Raw genomic sequence first — 22,636 nt, 5'->3', positions numbered from 1 at the left:
TATGTGAACAGAAAAATCTAATTGAACAAATTCATTTATTATGTGGTAAACCCTGTATGACTGCGGAAGAGTCAGAACGCTTACAATCTTTACAAAATAAGCTAGATGAGGTGTACTTGATTAAAGCTAAAGGAGCATATGTAAGGTCTAGAGCCAAGTGGATTGAACATGGAGAAAAAAATTCATCTTATTTCTATAGTCTAGAGAAGCGTAGACAAACAAAGAAAAAAATAACTAAATTGAGTAAGGATGGTACTATAATTGAGGAACCAAACAAAATAAGTGAGGAAATTAACATGTTCTATAGTAATCTGTATAAATCAAGAACTGAAAAAGAAAATGCAGATATCTTTTTTGATATGATTAAAGACCAGGTAAGAAAATTGGAAGAGGATGATAAAACATGGTTAGAAGAAGATTTGAAAATATCCGAATTAGATACAGCTCTAAAACAAATGAAAAATGGAAAATCGCCTGGAATTGATGGTTTAACGATTGAATTTTATAAAACCTTTTGGCAAGACATTAAAGATTTGTTATTTAATGGCTTTTTGGATTGTTTAAAAAATGAAGAACTATCCCCAACAATGAAAACAGGATTAATAACCTTATTACCCAAACCAAACAAAGATTTACAAATGCTAGACAATTGGAGACCCATAACACTTTTATGTAACGACTACAAATTATTAGCCTTAGTATATGCAAATAGGCTTAAAAGCGTCTTAACCAAATTGATTGATGAGTGCCAATCAGCGTTTATTAAAGGAAGGCAGATTCATAATAACATAAGATTAATATTAGATATGATTGACTATCGATCCTTTATTAATTCAGAAAGTTTAATACTATTTATTGACTTTTTTAAAGCATTTGATTCAATAGACCATAATTTTTTATTTAGATCTTTAGAACTTTTTGGATTTGGAAACAAATTTTGCAAAGTGATCAAACTGTTCTACAAGCAAATTTATAGTTATGTTTCGCTCAATCCAGGCATAACATCTAGGATAGACATATTCTGTGGAATTCGACAGGGTTGCCCAATTTCTCCAAAATTATTTATTCTTTGCACTCAATTAATGGCTCACCTCATTGTGAACCATTCAGACATCGAAGGAATAAACATTTTTGATATTGAACTGAAAATAAGTCAGTTTGCAGATGACACAGTAATATTTTTAAAGGATAAATCAATACTCGAGAAAGCATTGAATGTCATTTCAATTTTTTCTAAAGCTTCAGGCTTGTGTCTGAACCTAAAGAAGTGTGAACTTTTGCCACTTTATGATAGTTTGGAAAATAGCATGAGGACGATTCCAGTGAAAAATGAAGTTAAGTATCTAGGCATCTATTTAGACAAAGACATCAACACTAGAGAATCAAAAAACCTAAAAGACAAAATTGATGGCATGTCCAAAACACTAAATCATTGGTTGACGAGAGATATTACAATTTTTGGACGCAATCTATTATCCAAATCAGAGGGCGTCTCAAAGATGGTTTATCCAGCTTACTCACTATACATTACCCCGAAAAGCATTAAAAAGATTAACTCTATAATCTATCAATTCATTTGGCGCAATAAAACACATTACATTAAAAAATCACAACTTGTCAAAGATTACGCTAAAGGTGGTATAAAGTCAATTGATTTTCAATCAATGGTTGGAGTATTTAAAATAAACTGGATAAAAGCCTTCCTCTTGAAACCTGACTCCATATGGTTCCATATCCCAAAAAATATTTTCAAAAAGGTGGGAGGGTTGGATTTTCTCCTGAAATGTGATTTTGATATATTGAAGTTGCCTGTGAAACTGTCAGAATATCATAAGCAGGTCTTGTCTTATTGGAAGATGGTGTTTGCCCATAACTTTTCACCACATTGCTCCACCTTGTGGAATAACAGAACAATTACAATTAATAAGAAGTCATTGTTTATTAAAGAGTGGTTTGAAAAAAACATAATCTTTATAACAGACTTACTTGATGAAAGGGGTCAGTTTCTCTCAGTGGGTGTTTTTAATGCGAAGTTTAACATTCAGTGTTCCCTTAGAGAATATGACAAGGTTTGTAAGGCAATCCCCTTACCTCTGTTGAGTTTGATTCAAGGTTATTTGTATTACTCTAAGGCACAAATTAGTCTACCTTCTTTACATCTAAACCAGATTCCTTTGATGGATAAAAACTGTAATAATAAAACCATGAACAAGATATTTAAAAACAAATTATTTCACGACTTTAACAGTAACACAAAACTAAAAGGGAGTAATGTTAAAATAACGAACAAATATACGCACTTTTTAAAATGGCCTATCCCCCCCCAAAGTCAAAGAAATGCAATTTAAAATAATTAATGGATATTACCCAGCAGCTGAAATGCTTAAAAAAAGGTTTGGGTTTGAGGTAGAGCCATGTGGATTTTGTTCACAAAATGCGGAAAGTATTGATCATTTGTTTTTTTCCTGCTCAGTAACAACTGACTTTTGGCAAGATCTAGTAGACTGGTTGAGTATAAGAATAGATGGGATGACCCCACTGACTCTAACACAAGTTTTATATAATAATGGTGATCCATCTAAGGAACTGTCCATGCTACACAAGGTGGTGATAATTATGGGCAAATACCACATACACAAATGCAAATGGCAAAGTAAAAGACCTTCCCTAACTGTATTGAAAATTGAATTAAAATCTTTTTTGTCATCTTTAGAATTACTGAGGGATTCATGTAAAGAGGCTGCTTTGATATGCGACAATGGGACTCAATCTCTATCCTTTTAATGATTGTGTTTTTGGTGTACTAAGTAAGCCACATGTATGTTAAAGTGTTCGCAGAAAGGAAACTGTTATATGTCATAAAAATGGCCTTCATATATTTATGTATATGTATATATGTGTTTTTTTTTTGTTTTGTTTTTGTTTTGTTTTGTTTTTTTTGTTTGTTTGTTTTTTTTCGTTTGATTTCTTATTCAACCTTTTCAAGATGTTGTTGCATAAATGTTGTCTCCCAACGAGAGATTGTAATATGTGCATAAATTTAATTAAAGTATTTAAAAAAAAAACAAAAACAAAAAAACTCACGGGCAGCAGCTGGCCCGCCCCCTCGCTCAGTCGCTTAGCGCCTGAGCTCGGATCATACCAATATCAGGGGGGATTCACGCACAGTCGTAAATTCCCACAGTGTGCACTATGTGCTTCGAATATTGTGTGTACTTTTTGTTTTATACAGTTGTCAGCCAGGCATCTAACTATGAAAAAATTACACTCCAAAATACCCCGGGCTTCTGACAAAACAACCCGGGCTTAAGCCCAGTAAGCCACCCCCACGCTCCGCCCCTAGCTGAGTGGCAGTAAAAACAAATACGTGAGACAGAAGTGTTATTTTCCATGAAGACGGCACAGAGTGCAGTCGTTCGGCTGTGGTAAGTATTCGTCTTCATTTTGTTAAACATTGGGGAACAGGGGTTTTATGCGAATGTATATTTATTTCAGGTTGACGGTGTCCGTGTGAAAAATGTTTAAAAGAAGAAGAGAGCTGGTTAAAACTCCGAATTTTAACCATCCCCAGCTGCCGACTTATTACGCCTTTTTGGTGGCTTCATAATCTGTTTAAGCCGTGATGATCCTCAGAATCACCTTAGACCCAGTTAACACAAAAACAAAGCCACATAACGAGTCAGTGGCGTCATTTCACAGAAACCGGTCCTCGTTTATCACGTTTGGTCACGCGGTATTCTGAAGAACGACACGAGCTTTGTTTGGATACGCCCCCTTTGCTCAACGCATGCTTCGTTGCTCATTGTGATCGAGCTGGAACAAAGGATATCCACGCTATACCAAATCCAGGGGGCTGAATGCGAACTTGACACGATCCTCCTTGGCAAAGCTCAAACCACCGCTACTAGCGCTGAGCTAGCCGACACAGTGCACCATCCAGCTGCTGTGTCCCAAGATCCCGCCAACAGTCAACACAGGCTCTCAACTTGCGTCGCTGGTGCTTCTGCCAAGGACTACAGGTTTCAGCTAGGGGCCAGACCCAAGGCTCTGGTCAGCTCCACTCCACTCCAACCAGCGCCATGGACCGTGGTTGAGACGCGTGGTGGCTGCAGAGGGGGCAGGAGGATCCGTCTCTCGCACCCTCACCCCTCTGGTGCGGTAGTATTGGAGAATAAATTCAATGTCCTGGATCCTGTGGACTTTCCTCCTCTGACCGCTAGCCCTCGCGATCCCGCTGTGTCGCTGAGGTCTGCGCCATCTCCACCACTACGCCCCCGGAGCCGCAGCGGGCAACCCGACGCTGTGGTGCAAACTCACCGCGAAGAGCTATGCTTTACCCTGGCTCCTCGGAGAAGAGGACCCACGGCGCGGCTACCTGGGAGTCACTCACGCAGTCCGGCTGGTGCATCTCCATCTGAACACCCCCGGTGTCGCGGCGCGGGCGTCTCAGATGGCCAACAGCCCCCGGTGGCACCTCCTCTCTCCACGCTGGTCCTCGGGGATTCCATCGTCAGGAACGTGCGGATGAGGGTGGCGCTCACGCTGTCGTTCCCGGGAGCCACTGTTGTTGACATAGTGGACAGAATTCCCAACATTCTGGCATCCCACCCACAGGTTAACCAGCTCATCATCCACATCGGCACCAATGACATCCCCAAACAGCAATCTGAGCTGTCGAAGTTGGACTTCCTCCAACTCTTCAGCCTCCTTGGTCAGTTGCAGGTGAGTGTTTTTATCTCTGGGCCCACCCCCACCTGTGGCAGAGGGATAGGCCGTTTCAGCCGGCTGCTCAGCCTTAACACCTGGCTTTCCTCCGCCTGTGTCTCCCACGGCTTGGGTTTTATTAACAACTTTGATGCCTTCTGGGAGAGGAGGCATCTTTTTGGGGCAGACGGGCTCCACCTCAACGCCTGGGGACGCCGTTTGCTGTCCGCCAATTTGGCATTTGGCGTACAGCACTCCCGCACATCGCCCTGTCACTACCCCAAACTGACATTACCTGCTGATCCGTCTGCCACTGACTGATGTTCCCCTGGTCCCAGCTCCTATATTTGTTCCACTTTTAACAGTAATACACAAAACTCTGGACTAGGACCTTTCTCTCCCACAGTCAACACAATACCCGTCATAATCACAAACAGAGAGCAACAGAATTATCATAAATCCAGTAACTCCAAAAACATTAATAACCTCCGGCCTCTTCAAAAATATCAACATCCATTCAACTCTATTGTCAAAAATCCACCAGTCTCAATCAGTATGGCACTTTTAAATGTACGCTCTCTGTCGAACAAGTCTTTTATTATTAATGATTTAATTTTAGATAATAAACTTGACTGTTTATTTTTAACTGAAACATGGCTGGGCTCGGATGCACCAGTTGTTCTCACTGAGGCCTCCCCACCAAATTTTAGTTTCTCTTTTTCTATTAGAAGTGGTAAGAGAGGTGGTGGGACTGCATCTTTAGCCAACAACACACTCACCACCAAACAAATTTTATTTGATCATTTTACCACTTTTGAATTCCATGCTATTGTTTTCAGCAGCCCTCCAGTTTTATCTGTCACAATTTATAGACCACCTAAAGACAGCGCTGCTTTTATCAAGGAATTCTCAGAATTTTTAACAAACATACATTCAAACTATAATATGATAATTTTAACCGGTGATTTTAACCTGCACATAGATAATCCTTCTGACCCTGCAACAAAAGAATTCTTAAACATTCTTCACTGTTTGGATTTTATCCAGCACGTCACGCAGCCGACTCACAACAGAGGACACACTCTGGACCTGGTCATCACCCATGGGCTGTCCACCAGCGTCGTCTCTGTTGTTGACTTGGCTGTCTCTGACCACTACTGTGTGTTTTTTAACATCACCGGTTTTATTCAGCGGGAGACCTCGGTGCGAACTGTGAGGAGGCGCTATCTAACCTCTGAAGTGGCTGCAAATTTTACCAGGGTTTTAGTCAAATGCCCCCCTGTGATTTTACCTGCACCCTGCGATTTGATTTTTAGTTATTTTAACAGCAAACTGAAGAAAAGCCTTGACTCCGTTGCTCCACTCACCACCAAAAAGATTAACGTAAAACATGCATCACCCTGGAGAAACGAAGAAGTCAAAAAACTCAAAAGAAATTGCAGGGCAGCAGAAAGGAGATGGAGGAAAAATAAAAACACTATCAATCATCAAATATTTTGCGAGCAACTTAAAATGTACAATAATACATTAAGGAAGTCAAGAAATTCATACTTCGCCAAAATAATCAGTATTAGCAAAAATAATCCCAAGGTCCTCTTTTCCACCATAGATCATTTATTTAACCCTGATTTTAACAGCTCCCAAAGAACCCCCACAGACTCGCTCTGTGAGCAGTTTGCAGAAAACTTCAGGGGAAAGATCAGCGCCATCAGATCTGATATTTTATCTAATCGCGATATGATTGTAAACACATCTGAGGGCTCGATTGTACCTGAGGAGACACTGGACAGCTTTGTCCTGGTTAATGCTGAGAACCTTCAGAAAGTTTTCTCCACAGTGAGACCCACCACATGTCTTTTAGATCCAATCCCTTCTTCACTCTTTAAAACACTTTATGGATTTTTTGAGGCTGAGCTTTTATACATGATGAATTGCTCTCTTCAGTTGGGTGTCTTCCCTGCTGCCTTTAAAACGGCGGTGGTGAGGCCCCTTCTGAAGAAGAGCAATTTGGATTGTAATGATTTTAATAACTACAGACCTGTATCCAACTTACCATTTTTAAGTAAAGTCTTAGAAAAACTTGTTTTTACTCAGATTACTGATTTTCTCAATGATAGACAGATCCTGGAGATATTCCAGTCTGGATTTAGGGTGAACCACAGCACAGAGACGGCTCTCCTAAAGGTTTTAAATGATCTTAGATGTAACTGGGACTCCCAAAAGCTCTCAGTCCTGGTGCTACTGGATCTAAGCGCAGCCTTTGATACAGTAGACCACGCTATTCTTTTAAACAGACTGAAACACATGGTGGGCCTCTCTGGTGCTGTACACAACTGGTTCACTTCCTATCTCTCTGACAGATCTTTTATGGTGAGTATGGATACATGCTCCTCTAAGATCCATGAAATGACATGTGGTGTGCCTCAAGGGTCGGTTCTAGGCCCTGTACTTTTTAATTTGTATATGCTCCCTCTCGGCAGTGTCATCAGGAGGCATGGAGTGAACTACCACAGTTACGCTGATGACACGCAGCTGTACATCTCCGTGTCTCCTGATGACACCAGACCAATGGATGCCCCTTTTAACTGTATCTTGGATATAAGATCTTGGATGGCAGAAAACTTTTTACAGCTTAACCAGGACAAAACTGAAGTTTTAATTGTCGGTCCTGAGGCTCAGAGAGAGAAACTCTTGTCTAAATTAGAGGCATTTTCACTATGTCCTTCGCTACAAGTGAAAAACCTGGGTGTTATTTTTGACTCTGAGCTTGGTTTTATCCCACATGTTAAACATGTAACCAAAATTGGATTTTATCATCTAAAAAATATAGCCAGAGTCCGCCCTATTCTCTCTCGGGCCAACACGGAGATGCTGATGCATGCTTTTATTACCAGTCGCATTGATTACTGTAATGCCCTGCTCTCTGGTCTTCCTAACAAGAATATTTCAACTTTACAACTCTTGCAAAACTCGGCAGCTCGTGTGCTGACGAAGACCAGAGGGCGGGCCCACATTACACCGGTTTTAGAATCGCTGCACTGGCTCCCCGTGTGTTTCAGGATCGATTTTAAAGTTCTTTTATTGGTTTTTAAATGTCTTAATGGTCTTGGGCCTTCTTATCTCTCAGATCTGCTTTTACCATACGAACCCTCGCGGACCCTGAGGTCCTCTGGTACTGGCCTTTTGATTGTCCCTAAAGTCAGGACACATACTCACGGAGAGGCAGCTTTTCAGTGGTATGGTCCTCGTCTGTGGAACAGCCTGCCGGAGGAGCTCAGGGCCGCAGAGAACGTACATGTTTTTAAGAACAGGCTCAAGACCCACCTTTTTAATTTAGCTTTTACTTAGCGTTTATTTATTTTATGCTTATTTATTCTATCCTGTTCTATTATTAATTTAGGCTTTACCTAATATTTTTTGATTTTATTCTTATTCATTTTTTAATCTTCTTACTCTATTTATATTTATATTGTATCCTGTTCTTATTTATTTTATCATTTTACCCTGTATATATTGTATTGCGTCATATCTCCAGTGTTTCCTTGGAGGGCGCTCTCTGCACCGGGGCTGTGATTGACCGTGGCTGCTGGGTCTCTGGGGTCCTCTCAGCCTGGTTGGGGGGCTCCTTGGCCTCCCTCCTGCTGTGTGCCCAGCCTGGAGGCTGCGGTCTGTGACCGGCTCCCGGTGCAGACGGCTCCCTGTTATAGTGTTTCCTCACTTGGCTCATGCAAGCCCAGCCCAATTTTTACTCTCTAGGTGTGCGCGTATGTGTGTGTGTGTGGGGGGATATATGTGTATTGAGAGTGTGGGGAGTGAGTTGGAGGGTGGGGTGGGCTGCTTTTAACTATGTAAAGCACTTTGTGCTACATTATTTTTTTTTTTTTTTTTTTTTTTTTTGTATGAAAAGTGCTTTATAAATAAAGATTGATTGATCGTTGCACAGCATGCATGACCTACGTGATGTGAACATGGGACAGAAAAAGAAAGACAACAAAGATCCAGGTTCATCAAAGTCTTATTATTAAAAGATAGAACATTTAAAGGGTTCCCACGCTTCTCAAATATTCTCAGAAAAGATAAAAAAAAAATGGGTAACAATAAATAAAACTTGTTCAGGGGTAACTGACCTCCAACATGAAATTTTACAGAGACAAACTCCAGGCTTGAGTGTTACATTTCAATAATGAGGAACGCCTATGTAAAGATTATATTTAAATACAGCTTTATGTCAAAAGTTAAATATTTCTTACAAAATTTTAAACGTACTTTCTAAAAAGATTATTATTAATGTAGGATTATTTGATTATTATTTGATTATTTTCAAATGGTTTGTTCTTTTTGCTGTTTCTATGGTTAAACTCAGATTACCATTTGTTTTTCTCTTTTAAAAGTAGTTTTTTTAATTTGAAAGCTTTGAAGTTAAACATTAAAAAATAATTTTATGTTATGGCTGTATAAATGTGTCAGTGCATCAGTAAAGGTTTGAAATATTAATCAAAAGCTGCTTCTAATGATTCAAATTTCATTTTGCAGGTGACAGAGAACTAAAATGGCAACAACATCTGTAATGTTCGACAGCGGGTAAGAACCAGTTTCCCCACTCTGTAATCTCACTAAGTTTTGTTCTAGTGAGTCATGTAAATAGTTTTAAATCTCAGGTTGGAACCTGCTCAGCACCAGTAGCGGTTTTTGATAGGGCGACATGGGGGGTTGCCCAGGGAAGCATCATGGTAGGGGTGGCATCACGGGCATCTCCAAAAAAAAGTTGCTCGTACTCATGCATACATCAGCCAGCGCAATTTGGAGATGTCATAGGCACTGATCGGTCTTCTGCCACCCATTTGCTGGGAGTAAGGGCGCCCTCCGTTTGCAAGGTGCGCCTGCTGCTTGCGGCAGAGTAAGGAGAGCGCGGGGCGGTGGGGGATTCTCTGGCTGGCTGGAGCAGCATCTAATATCCAACCCGCAAAATGAAACAAAATAAAAACAAACCAACAAACATGAAAACACTGGACATTATGATACAGACTTATAATTTGTACCTATGTTTTTTCGAAATTCTATAAAGTGAGTGCGAGAGCCCTCGGTGAGCCTGCTTGCTGCTGTGCTAAAGTCAAAGTAAACTTTATTGTCATCTCCACTGCATACACTACATTATATAGAGAGACGAGACGACGAGGCTCCAGTCACAGCAGTGCAAGTAAACAAACAATAAATATAAGAAGAATAGGAAAATAAATATACACTTTAGGACTAGGGGTAAGAGGGATCAATAACTATTTAAAATTTACAGTTTGATGATTTAATATCTCACACACAACCTGTCGACAGGGGAGGGGGGTGCCGGCTTTGGGTTGGGGGATGGGTGTTCTGGAGCGCAAAATTAAAAACAATGGAAGATGGTCAAGAACAGTTCAAAGCCATCAGGTGCTCAATTTAGAAAAAAGAGAAAAGAAGAGGAGAGAAAAGAAGAGGAGGAGAAACGAGCAAAAGATACCGGAAAGCAGATGTGTCATTGGATAATGGCAGGTCATGTATCCTGAAACAATCAGAATCATATTCAGAATACTTTATTAATCCCTAAGGAAAGTATGTGTGTTACAGTTGGTACAGGAAGAAATTCTAAAAAAAGTAACAGTGACAGAGTAAACTCCAAACAATACATTGCGTTACAGATTTTGCACATTTAAGAAATAGCACTAATATATACAGATCACTCAGTTATAAATATCAAGGATTAACAGAGGTGATGATAAATAAATATCAAGATTTTGGGGCAATCAATTGTATGATATTGTGAGAACGAAGGCTGCATTGGTTGTGGTTTTTACACATATAAACACATAAATAAGTTGGAACCAGCCCAAGGAGATAAATAGATAAAGATCAACCAATAGGAGAGTCTGCGGATATGTAAAGATGGACATTTAGCAGCAGCATACAAAGAACAATGATGTACACGATTTCCATAGCCAGTGATAAAATGTAAAGCAAAATGGTACACAGTATCCAACCTCTTTAGGTAGTGAGCAGGTGCATTCATAAAAAGCAGGTCACCATAATCCAATAAAGGTAAAAAAGTTGCACGAATCAAGTGTTTTCTCACTTGGAGGGAGAAACAGGACTGATTTCTAAAAAAGTAACTTAGTTTTAGTTTTAACTTCGACACAAGCCTTTGAATGTGAGTATTTCCGCTATCAGTACCAATAATTTTAAGTTTTTCAGGTCTAAAACCAGTCCTCGCTGTTTCAGAGACCCATCCGTGTAAACAAAGCAAAACCACAGATCTTTTATCTTTAACTTGTCACAAGAGAAGCCCGGCCAGGATCTTGCAGAGAGTTATTCACTCGTCACCTGAGCTCAGCCAACTCCGAACCTGATTCCCCTTGCAGCTCCTTTTATTTGAGTGAAAACAGTCATACATTCAAGGCAAGCATATGCGAGCAGCGTGTGTGTGTGTGTGTGTGTGTGTGTGTGTGTCATTTCCTGACACCATATATGGCTTGGCCCTTCACAACATCTCCAGTCGGTCCATATAGGGCATGACCTTTTAACGAATCAACATGTGTACTAAGCATGTAAAAAGCAGAAGTGAGCAGCCCAGTTAAACTTATAAAAACAGGAACTTGTTGAAATGACAATCTTAAAATAATCAACTCTATCAGGAAGAGTTTCTGTTTCCAGCTGTGTCCAGAAATCCAGCTGTGGATGCTCAGTATCTGAGCTACGTGAGCTGCAGCACAAGAAAAGTGGAGTTTGTGCTGCTCAAACATAAACAAAAATTACATTAAATATTCTTGATGGAAAATTAAAGGTCCAAATGTCAAAGAAAGGTGACATTTCTGAGTGCACCAGAGAGCATGTAGCACACTTTCCAGGGGCTGCCATGTATCGGCTGGACGTGGACACAACGCCTCTTATTAAATGCCGCCTTTAGCTCAGAGGGAGAAGAGACGAGAAGGAACGGGATAAAACGAGTCATTCTCGACATTATATCTGTATAACGCAATAACATTTACTCACAGTAACAAACATGGGGTGGCTGAGGATAAGAACCTAACTCTGAGATGTGAAAATGAATACAGAGTGAAGCCTCAAACCAAACTGCCACACAGCACAGGATGTATGGACCCAGGATGGTTGATGGTTCAGTGCAGAGACAGCAGCTTGTAACCCCAAGCTCAAAGCTGTTGAACACACACACCAAACTACTGTGGTGCCATGACTTCAGGAGGACAGACATGAAATGTCATGATTTTGGCATTAAGCTCTATACAGTGAGGCTCACAGGCTGACTGAGCACTTGGGTAAAGGGAAGGCTGTTGTCACAAACTCTGTTAACATCATTATGTTTTCTGTCTTAGTTTGGGACATAAGGAGTCTAATGTGTCTCTTGACTCTCTGTCCAAAGGAAGGAAAGGTATGCTACAATCATCTTTGGCTCATTTAAAACAAGTCATAATGTGTTTTCCATCTTTCAAACACCTTTCAAATGTCTGCCTTGTGTTGCAGATGAGGACTTACCAGCAGCTGTTTCACAGTTTGAATCTGCAAACAAAGGCAAGTGTTTCCCCTTAGAGAAGCCAGCTGGTGCAATTTTGAGGAAAGCAGAGCTTGAGGACACCGTTTACAAAGATTATCCTGCTGATGTGAATGGCTGGGGAAAATTCTACCTTCCAACGACTGTAACCATGCAAATTATTGGCGTGGTGGAGGGCATCTCATGTCTGTGCGACCAGCTCGTTCTGATGACCTGCAATGACAAACAGGTGTATGGCTATGATGGAGAGGAGCTTCATCTGGTGGCTTCAAGCATCAAGCAGCTACTTGATGAAGGAATGGAGTATCCAGCATCCAAGACCTACTACAAGGGGGAGGCCTTCAAAGACATGGTGAGAAATTACATTTGTTTGCTGGGAATAACTAAGATTTCATGGTTGATTATCCTTATTAGTCTGTTAACTTTCTGTGCTTTTCTTGTTTGTTTGTGTTTAGACCAAGAAGGACTGGGAACAGGTGTGGAAGAGCCCTGTGGGGAGGAGGTTGGATGAAGAGCATAAAAAACTTGTGGCAACAAGAAAGCCCAGATTACTGGACTTCATGAAACGCAATCAGATACTTAAAGGCTGTTGATTGCTTCCCTAACCCTGTGATGATTAGGGCTCCCTACACTGAAAAAAATGGGAATTGGGAGGCTTTTGAATTTGCACAAATGTTTCATGTTTCTCTTATTTACATGATTAAATAAAGTACTATTTACTTGATTATAAACAATACTGAGACTACTCATTTTTCTTGCATTGATTTAAAGTGACTAAATTACACTGAACAAAAATATAAACGCAACACCTTTGTTACTGCTCCCATTCCCCATGGGATGGACGTAGAGACCTAAAATTCATTCCAGATACACAATATAACCATCCCTCCCAAACAGTGGTCACAAATCAGTCCAAATGTGTGGTAGTGGGCACATCTGCCATATTGAGATGATCCATCCCACCTCACAGGTGTGCCACATCAGGATGCTGATCTGACATCATGAGTAGTGCACAGGTGTACCTCAGACTGCCCACAACAATAAACCAATAAATGACTGACGTTTGGTCCGTTTACTAGATGCTGTAAACGGACCAAACGTCAGTAAGGAGAACAACTGACATAATCCATCCACAATACGAGGTTAGTCATTAATATACTGCTGCATGGGCTGTGCTGTAGTTACATCGTAAGGGTTTAAAAACTGAACTTTAAAATGATTAATGGTGATAAAAACTGAGAGAGGCCAACACTGACTGTTTTTAGGGGCTTGTTGAGATTAAATAGAACAAGATACAAAACAATAAAACATGTTAAAAACACAACAGCTTCATTAAATGCAGACTACTTTGGGCCCGGAAGCAGGATTCATCACCTCATCACTTAAAGACCAGTGTTCTGACAAACCATCCTATTTTGGCAAAACTTAAGTACGACTGTTTGCCACGTAACTTTGCCCATCAGAGTATGCGAGTAACATTTGGTGTATTTTAATACCACATATATATTATTGAAAGCATATTAACATATTTTAGCGCAAACATGTCTTGATAGCCGGGGTTTCTTTTAAGTAACTCCACCTCAAAATAACATACAAAAAAAACCTTAAAGGTGCCCTCTAGAGGCCCAAATGGGGAAGTGAGTGAGAGCTGGCAGCAGATGGGTGCAAAGCGCCCTCCTCTAACATGTCGAACAAATGTTGTTTGTAAGTGTGATAGTGGCTTTGCCACTGGGTTGCTTAACTAAAATTGTGATAAAAATTGTAATGTGACTGTTGGAGCTGTGTGACCTCTGTGAGCTTCCTGATTCAGATTGTGGTGGAGATGTAAAAAACTACAGGACAGCTTCAGATCATAAACTTCTTTAAGAAGTCGTCCTTGGCACAGCTGGAGCTTATGTCACCACAGGTGATCAGGGCACTGAGATGAAACACTCTGCTCTATGAGGTTTCCTACTTACTCTTTTCTGGATTTCACACAACTGAATTCACCATCATACACACAGATGTTTACAGATGCTGTCAATGCTGATTTTTCACAAGTGTAAAGTAGCCTCTGAGGAGTGAAACTAAACAGCATCACACAGTTAATATAAATGGACAGCAGCTACATTTGAATAGAACACAGTGGTTTCAAACCTTTATGTCTCACATAAGAAGCCAAAAAAATAATTTTAACCTAAAGTTATTCATCACTGGGAACTTCACCACAGCTCTGCACTAAACTGTAGAAAGCTGCTGTAATGACACATAAAGATTATAACTCAGTTTGTTTTTCCAGATGTTCAACAACATGAAATGTGTGAATAAAGCCATTGTAAGAAAGCACTTTAAAGGCTCAACTAAAAAAGGGCAACATAAGTAGTGGTCCATGTGGTCCATGTAATATAGGAAAGTGCGTCTTTCTGTTCGGATGATATTTATTTTGGACAAGGGACATTTTCCCCACACTAAACTCTGCAGTGTGAAAATGACACTTCTTTAACCTGTTAAATTTAATTCAGCTTTCACTCTTTATCTGTAAACTTTGACAAAATTATTCTCCACACAGGTCTCTCAGTTTTTAGTCTCTGAGCAGTTGTAGACGTGGTGTTTGTATGATTTAAATTCTTTTAAAAACAGGAGCAAATTCTTGATCCTGTTCTCTGCTCTCTCCACTTCCATCATCATATAAACCCATTAATCCTTTCTAAACACATCACAAAGTGCTTCACTGAGGATACGAGCTCATGAGAAGCATTCAAATATTTTCTACTATAAGACAAACACACAGCAGTTATTTACATGATATCAGTCATGCTGATTGTTTGGTCTGACGGTGAGTCTCTGTGGAGCAGCTGTTGACAGTTGTTTGCACAGTAAACTGAAAGAACAGCAGCCAGTGCTGAACAGGTGACACCTTATACACACGTTTGCTAAATAACTGAATGAATGGGGGGAAATAGTTGTGCAAATTCTTCTGTCAAAGCGTGGAGATGATTCAGATAACCGTTGTGAAGGAATGTCATTAGCAGAACTTAATTACAGACAAATATGTGACTCTCACACCGAGGAGGGAAAATGTTCACACTAAACACTGTTTCACAATAAAAAGAAACAACCTGCAAGCAGGTCGTGTAGAAGAAAATTTGTATTGTTCATGAACATAAAGCTGATCTTATTTTCATTTAATGCCAATAAATCTTCCTGCTCAGATTATCACTGCTGTCATGTGTTACCATAGTAACTTACCTTACCTAGCTACTGTGAGCTGTTCATACAGCAGCTCTGTCTACTGGGTGGAGATTTTTCAGTTAGTTTGATATTAGTTACATTTCTGCTCCCAAAGGAAACTTTAGTGAGTCATGAACGTTCGAAAGGTTCATAAGGCAGGGCTGCATTCATGTCTGGGCCACAGGGCTTCTAGTCTATTGTTTACATCGCTTCTGCCTTCCCACGCTCTAAAACTCATTTCTGTTTTCATCAGTCTGGTCAGATAATTTCCTAGGCCTCCTTCAGTGATCATCCAATCAGCCAATCAAACCCCGCCCTGTGACTCTGAACAAACCTAAATACTTTTCCATAACCGTATATAAAAACTCTTTAATGTGAGCTATGACCACACAGACCTGAGGGCAGGATTTGACTCAGAGTGTGTCTGAAGGAAGAAATGTGACAGTCAGTCTAAACAAAAGGCTCTCTGAATATCTGAGACAAGTCTGTCCCGACAGATGTGTGTGGGTAAGCAATAGTGAGTGTGTGGTTGGAGAGGGCTCTATGCCGGGAGATGATGCTCCAAACGTCAAACGACAGAAATGTTACATTCACCACTGAACGAGTGTCCCACACAGAAACACACACAGACTAACCCATGTGTGTGTGAGCACAGACACACAAAGACACAGATGCACACAGAGATATTAGGTTGTTGGATTAAATGCTTATAGGGACGTTTTCTTGATGTTTGTTAAAATAAAAACTGGATAAATTGAGTATGTTCTCCTAAATCTACTTCAAAACCACAACATTTGTGTCACAGAAGGCCAAGAGACAGATTTTAAATTAAATGTGGATGTGTACATGAGAGCCTGCAACGCTCCTGCAGACTATAAACACAGCATCCGTCTGGGACCTTTAGAGGACTGAATCATCTGTGCTGCTGGAGCTGCTTAATAATAACGTTCTGCAGTCTACATGTTTTCATGGTACCGCAGTGCTCATTCAAACAGGTTTTTTTTTTATATATATTTTTATTAGTTCAAACAGTTGATGTGGGTTTATTGTGCTTGAAACTAAAGGTGGTCAACATGGACTACAAAAATATCATCTTTGCTTTTATAAAACATGATAATATTCTGCTTTTGGCACATAAAATGGAAACTTCTTCACTGAATTGGACTTGTGTTTATTTCAATAAGAGATTGATATTAACCTGTATTTTTATACTTCTGGAGGTTCTTTATCGTTTTCTTTGCCCTGCTCTGTGATACAGTGTATTATTTCCGCCTCACCCAAACCTTCAGACAGAAAGCTGTTCAACCTCTGCCCTCATGTTGCAACACCTTCTCACCCCATTATGTAACGTACCGACACTATGTGACAAACTGCCCCTAAACTTGTCTCGTACTCAGAAAACACCCAGTCATTACTGAAACTGCTGGAGTTTCTCCGGCGGTGTTACAGCTCCCAGCAGCGTCAGTGCTTCCTTTATATATCTTTAGTAAAAACACCACAAAGTCAGATTCAGAGATTAAAGTTCTCTGTAATATTTGGAATACACAGAATACTGTTAATTGTGCTTATTCTCATGTGTTACCGCACAAATTATTTCAACAAACTGAGGACATTTGGCCTGATAATAATTTGTATCCTTCTGCAACTTTACTGTATAAAGAGCTAAAACCTCAACAATTTCTTGAGTAATAAGTCATTATAAGAAGGGTTTGTGAACTAAAACTGAAAAATAAGGGGTACTGTTTGTCCGTAATTTGGAAAGCCCAGTGCGTGCTCATGAAGCAGGGCAAACCTGTCGGGGAAACCTCAGGAGCGCCTATAGGCGTTGCTGGGGGCGGTGCTAATTAAAGGACACAATAGAAGTTTAAAAAGGAGAAAGTTTAGAGCTCAGTCATCAGTCATCACTCATCGTGGCCTCAGGTGTCTCCGACTGAGATTTTAGGTTTTGTTGAGCCTGTTAGTGCAGAGAGATCATGGCCAGGCTGGACCTGCTCCATCATGCACTCCTCTGGACTCTGATGTGTCTCTTTTTTCTAGGTTCTGCCTCTGAAGGTAAGCAGGTGTTACTGTTATAATACAGGTGAGCTTAACCATAGTTTTGTCTGACCTGATAAAACAGACCCACATTTATTTGCTTCATACAAAACAATGTATTTTATTGAACAAACACCTGCTTGTGTCAGATGATCACCAGTTTAAACAGTGTGTTAATTCAGTTCCATGTAAAACAGACTGAACATGTGTGTGGATGAAGGAGAGTGTGTGCTGAGCTGATCCACGGCATCACAGACAGTCTGTTTATGATGTCACAGAAACACATACATGTGTTTATAGTGTATTTATTTTAAATCAGTGACAGCAGTGTTGTCTGCAGATGACATTTGCATGGATTGGTGATTTTTCTTGGACTGAATGTGAGGATGCAGGCTTGGTGATCAGAAGCAGATGTGACTTTAACTATAAAGCTGTTTGTTTCACAGTGAACACTCTGTTTTTATAGTCTTCATTTTGGTGCCATTAATCCTTCACTTTATCCAGAAATATTTTCATTTTTTTTACTTTTAGATGTGTTAGCTGTTGTTATTTGCTATCTACTTTGTTAATATTAATTATTTTTGCAGCTAATTATTAATCAGTTTTTCTCCCCTTCCCTTTCTTTATTTCTTTCTCCTTTTCCTATCCCCTGGTCATGTCTGTAATAACTACCCAAATAAAAATAGATGAAATAAATAAAATATTACTTAAAATAAGAAAAAATAGATGAAAATTCATTTCTTTAAGAAATGACTTATTTGCCATGACTGTGCTGTTGTATCGTGTGGTCTACTTGACCTCTGCTGGCAGTTCTAGTGTTGATGGATTTTTCCCATGAAAGATGGATCTGAATGTTATTGAGAAATAAACCTGTAAATAAAAGATGTAAGGACAATCCAGGCCTTAAACCTGTCCCGTGAGCTGTAACTGTCTATGATAACAAACACCAGAGATTTATTGATTCATTTCTGCATCCAGTGTGTGCTGTTCTTCCTCTGGTTGATCAGAAATCAGTGGTCTCTGTTTTTAGCTCATCATGATGATCAGTGCTGCACAGAAGAGTAGAAAAGCACTATATAAGAACCACTCCAAATAAACAATTGCACTTAGGATCTTTGACCTCTCCATGATCCATATTGTTTCCTCTCTTTCAGGGATAAACACCACAGCTGGACAGGACGTCACTCTGACATGTCGAGCTCCAAACAACAACAACATCATAGTTGTAGAGTGGAGCAGAGCTGACCTGGAGTCAGAATATGTCATTTTGTACCGGGACGGTCACTTTGTTCCAGATCACCAGCATCCATCTTTTAAGAACCGGGTGGATCTGCAGGACAGACAGATGAAGGATGGAGACGTGTCTTTGATTCTGGAGAATGTGACGATTGATGATAATGGAACATATGAGTGTCGCATCTTCACGAGAGGAGCGAACTGCAGGAAGGGAGCTCATCTGAAGACTGACCCCATCAGCATCATCTCCCTGAGAGTTGTTGATCCTCCAGGTGAGTGAGTAGAGTTGAGTAAAAGTGAACAGTTATACTTTGTCCTTTGTAACCTCTCTGCTCTGTGTTATTTCCTATTTTAGACAAGAAAATCATTACAGCTGAGTCTGGACAGAAAGTCACTCTGACATGTCGAGCTCCAAACAACAACATCATAGTTGTGAAGTGGAGCAGAGCTGACCTGGAACCAGAATATGTTCTTCTGTACCGGGATGATCTGTTTGTTCCAGACAACCAGCATCCATCTTTTAAGAACCGGGTGGATCTGCAGGACAGACAGATGAAGGATGGAGACGTGTCTTTGATTCTGAAGAATGTGACGATTGATGATAATGGAACATTCGAGTGTCGTGTCTTCATGAGAGAAATACGCTCATGGAAACCCACCAGTGTCATCTACCTGAGTGTTGTTGATCCTCCAGGTGAGTGAGTAGAGTTGAGTGTGTGTGTGATCAGAGGTGAAGCTGCTTCCTGGTTGTTGATGTTTGTTTCTAAAGATGTTGTTGATGAGACTTTGTAGAAAGCAGCTGGTCTGAGTGATGTGATCAGAGTGCAGTAGATAATGTCTGACAGCAGTTTGAAGAGGAAATGGATTCTGTTCTGTTCTTCACTCATCACCTACCTGACAGCTGACACCTCACACCTGTTTCTCACCTGCAGGTCAGAGAGGAGGAGACATTAGAAGGCGTCATGGACTCTTAGCTGGTCTAATTTTTTTATTGTCCCTGCTGGCTTTTTTGATCTGCAGAAGACATAAGAAGCACAATCAGGAGTCACAATCAACCTCCAGCTGAAAAGCAGCCTCTCTGGAATGTTTAAGCTTTTTCGAACTGATCTATGAGAGTTTCTATCTTAGAGGTGACACTGGGCATTCAGGGTAAAGACTTGTACTTATAGACTTGTACTTATAATAATAATAATAATAATAATAATAATAATAATAATAATAATAATAATAATAATAATAATAATAATAATAATAATACTTTATTGTTACTACTGAAGTGGCTCTCATACATGATATCAGCTTCAGTCATGTGACTTTGAATTTTGATGCTAAACTCAGAGCTTTGTCATCTGTTTTGTTTTTAGGTGACGAGGCAGAAAAAAATCAAAATCAGTTTCCTGTTTCAGTCTTGAAAAAAGTCAAATCTGACACTTTGACAAAATAAAACTTTGCTTGTTATATATAATGTATAAATGTAATTATTTATATTGGTATAGTATTTATTTACTCAGAAAAACACATTTTTTTTCTCTTCTGTACTTTTCAAAAATACTTTTCAAGTATTTAGTCTTACTTTACTTTGTACTGTACTTTACTCTGAAGTGCCCTGATCTGACCCATGCTGTGGTTTTTACACTGTAAAAGAAAAGGTTAATTAAGCGATGCTTGTGTTTTGTAATGAGATGAAGTGTTTTGTAAGTATCTGAAGGTATCCTGTAACTCGAGCTGACTGATTCATACATCATTGACCCTAAAATGACTTCTTGTATAAAATCATGGATGGATGCTTTTGTAATCTTCAGAATTTCTACAAAAAATTTGTTTGTGAAATTTCATTTTATTCTATAAACGGGTAGTTTATAGAATAAAAAAGTGAAGGAGAAGTGTTGAATGTTTTATCAGATTTTGAATGAAAGCTTTAGCAATGTACACATTAAAATATGTTTACTCTATACTTGATCGTTTTTCTTCATTTGTAATTGGGCTGAACGAGTTTTCCCACCAACGATGTGGAGATCCAACTTTTTTCAATCCAATTAAAATCAATGCATTCAAAAGGATCCTCTGGAAAAGAGTGGAATTCTCGGACCAGAGTTTAATACACTGAATCATATGAACAGCAGGAAAAAGTGGCTGGAATGACTCCTGGAAACTCCAGTGGAGACAGACGACTGGACGGCCCACTCGGAGCCACCAGCGAAGACAAAGAAGTGCTGGTATGGCACTGCAGAGTCCTCAGCGGGAACAGACGCAGGGCCGGTGCTAATTTAAAAAATCAAGTTGTTCAAAGTAGAAAAATATTTGAATATGTATTAATTTTATAGCATTTTGTGAGCATAAACATGCTTTTTCCCCCCAAAAAACAAGCTGAGACGGAGTTTTACTGTTTTTCCGTCACTGCAGAAAACAATAATAATGCATAAAAATCATTGATACTGTTAATTATTGCTATACATTTAGCAGCAAGATGGTAAGAAAATAAATCAGATGGCATGTATTATTTTGGGAAAAAATAGAGGATTTTATATCTTTGTAAATCATTATAATTATGTGATCTAACTGGTATTTAAAGATTTAAAATTCTGAATTTGAATGAAATTTTGACTGAAATGTTGCTGAACTCTGATGGACGTGTTTTTTACTTTGTCAACAAGACTGTGGTAACAAAATCAACTTGCTGAAGATCTCCTTTGAAAAATAAATACTCACGAGACAAAGTAAAAGACGCGTCCATCAGAGTTCAGCAACATTTCAGTTTGATTAAATTAACGTTTTTTTAAACTACACAGGGATTTATTTTCTCATGTATTACATGAGAAAAAATGTATTACAACACAATACTTTTTGCTTCATGTACAGGGTTTCCAAAATAAGTTTTATTTCAAGTAAACTAATACATTTGATTCAGGTAAAACAGATCGTTACATTTGTTCTTGTTTTCTAAAAAGTTTTATTTCATGTAAAGCATTTCCAAGGCTGTTAGCCACATTGTCTTATATTGAACTTACTTACAGTGTGTCAAAACAACAACAACAACAACAACAACAACAACAACAACAACAAAACCCCTAAAAACTAACCCCCCTTGTTTAGAGGTGATTGTCAGTTTGCTGGATTTTTACAGACGCTGAGAGAGATCATGTTCTACATTACTTTAAAAGTGATTTTCTAAATCTATAGTGTGTGAGGTTGTGTAAGGGGTGGCTTGCCTTTCTCGCCCTCGTGTGACAAACCATCTGTTGGATCATGGATTTGAAACCTCAGCATTGTGAAAGGGAGGAAACATACTCCTGGCTGAGCATAAGATTTCTTCTTACAACTTAGAATCTCACTTCTAAATGAAATAAAAAATGTTTTTTCTAAGTATGGTTAATGTGTACTTTGACTTCTAAGTGTGACGGGTGCACAGCTGCAAGCTGGTGAGGCAAAAGCATTAGTAGAAGCAGTAACAGTCTCAATAGCAACAGCAGCAGCAGAGGTAACCCTTGTGCATCAGAAATCAGCAGCAATACAGTTAGCATCAGTAACAACAACAGCCCCAGCAGCAGCGTCTGTACAGTTAGCATCAGTAACAACAGGCTCAGAATGAGTTGGACAGGGTTTTGCAGATGTTGCAGATGTTGATGCAGGCACACTATTAAGTCTTGCAAACATAATGTCAAAATTTTTGTTTGTTTCTTCAGACCACCGTTTAAAAGCCCCAAAGTCAACCCGCCTAGCAGGAGTGGAGGTACCGTTATTACGTTTAAATAATTTGTTAGGAGGGTCCATGGTCTGGGTTTTAAAAGTCGGATCATGCATTAGACTTCTGGTGAACATGTCTAATACAGTACACGTTTTGTTTAATTCTTCGGTAATCCCAGTTAGAACATCGATTATTTCTTGCATGTGTGCCTGTACGGCCTGGTGGTGTTG

At 39.6% G+C, this 22,636-nt stretch overlaps 2 protein-coding genes across 2 annotated transcripts in view; both read left to right on the top strand.

Annotated features, from left to right (window-relative positions):
- Positions 1 to 3,367: 3,367 nt before the first annotated feature.
- On the top strand, positions 3,368 to 12,914 carry LOC146635258 (uncharacterized). The gene is made up of 5 exons (XM_085346173.1): positions 3,368 to 3,425; positions 9,238 to 9,285; positions 12,066 to 12,121; positions 12,214 to 12,593; positions 12,697 to 12,914. The coding sequence occupies exons 2-5, from the start codon at positions 9,254 to 9,256 to the stop codon at positions 12,832 to 12,834; spliced, it is 606 nt and encodes a 201-aa protein (XP_085202299.1). The 5' UTR covers positions 3,368 to 3,425; positions 9,238 to 9,253; the 3' UTR covers positions 12,835 to 12,914.
- Positions 12,915 to 17,227: 4,313 nt separating this feature from the next.
- Positions 17,228 to 22,636, top strand: part of LOC146635255 (uncharacterized) — a gene marked incomplete at its 3' end in the record, with an annotated part of 75,369 nt that continues 69,960 nt past the window's right edge. The window contains exons 1-5 of the mRNA XM_085350069.1: positions 17,228 to 17,288; positions 17,489 to 17,503; positions 18,640 to 18,765; positions 18,916 to 18,993; positions 19,062 to 19,415. Of these exons, the coding sequence (XP_085206195.1) occupies positions 17,228 to 17,288; positions 17,489 to 17,503; positions 18,640 to 18,765; positions 18,916 to 18,993; positions 19,062 to 19,415 (634 nt within the window). The remainder of the gene's footprint in view (positions 17,289 to 17,488; positions 17,504 to 18,639; positions 18,766 to 18,915; positions 18,994 to 19,061; positions 19,416 to 22,636) is intronic.

This window comes from Diplotaxodon limnothrissa, linkage group LG3 (genome assembly GCF_057381915.1).
Source record: "Diplotaxodon limnothrissa isolate DT_005_m linkage group LG3, D_limnothrissa_male_GT1.1, whole genome shotgun sequence".
Taxonomy (NCBI): Eukaryota; Metazoa; Chordata; class Actinopteri; order Cichliformes; family Cichlidae; genus Diplotaxodon; species Diplotaxodon limnothrissa.
This window is presented reverse-complemented; position numbering and strand designations above follow the sequence as displayed.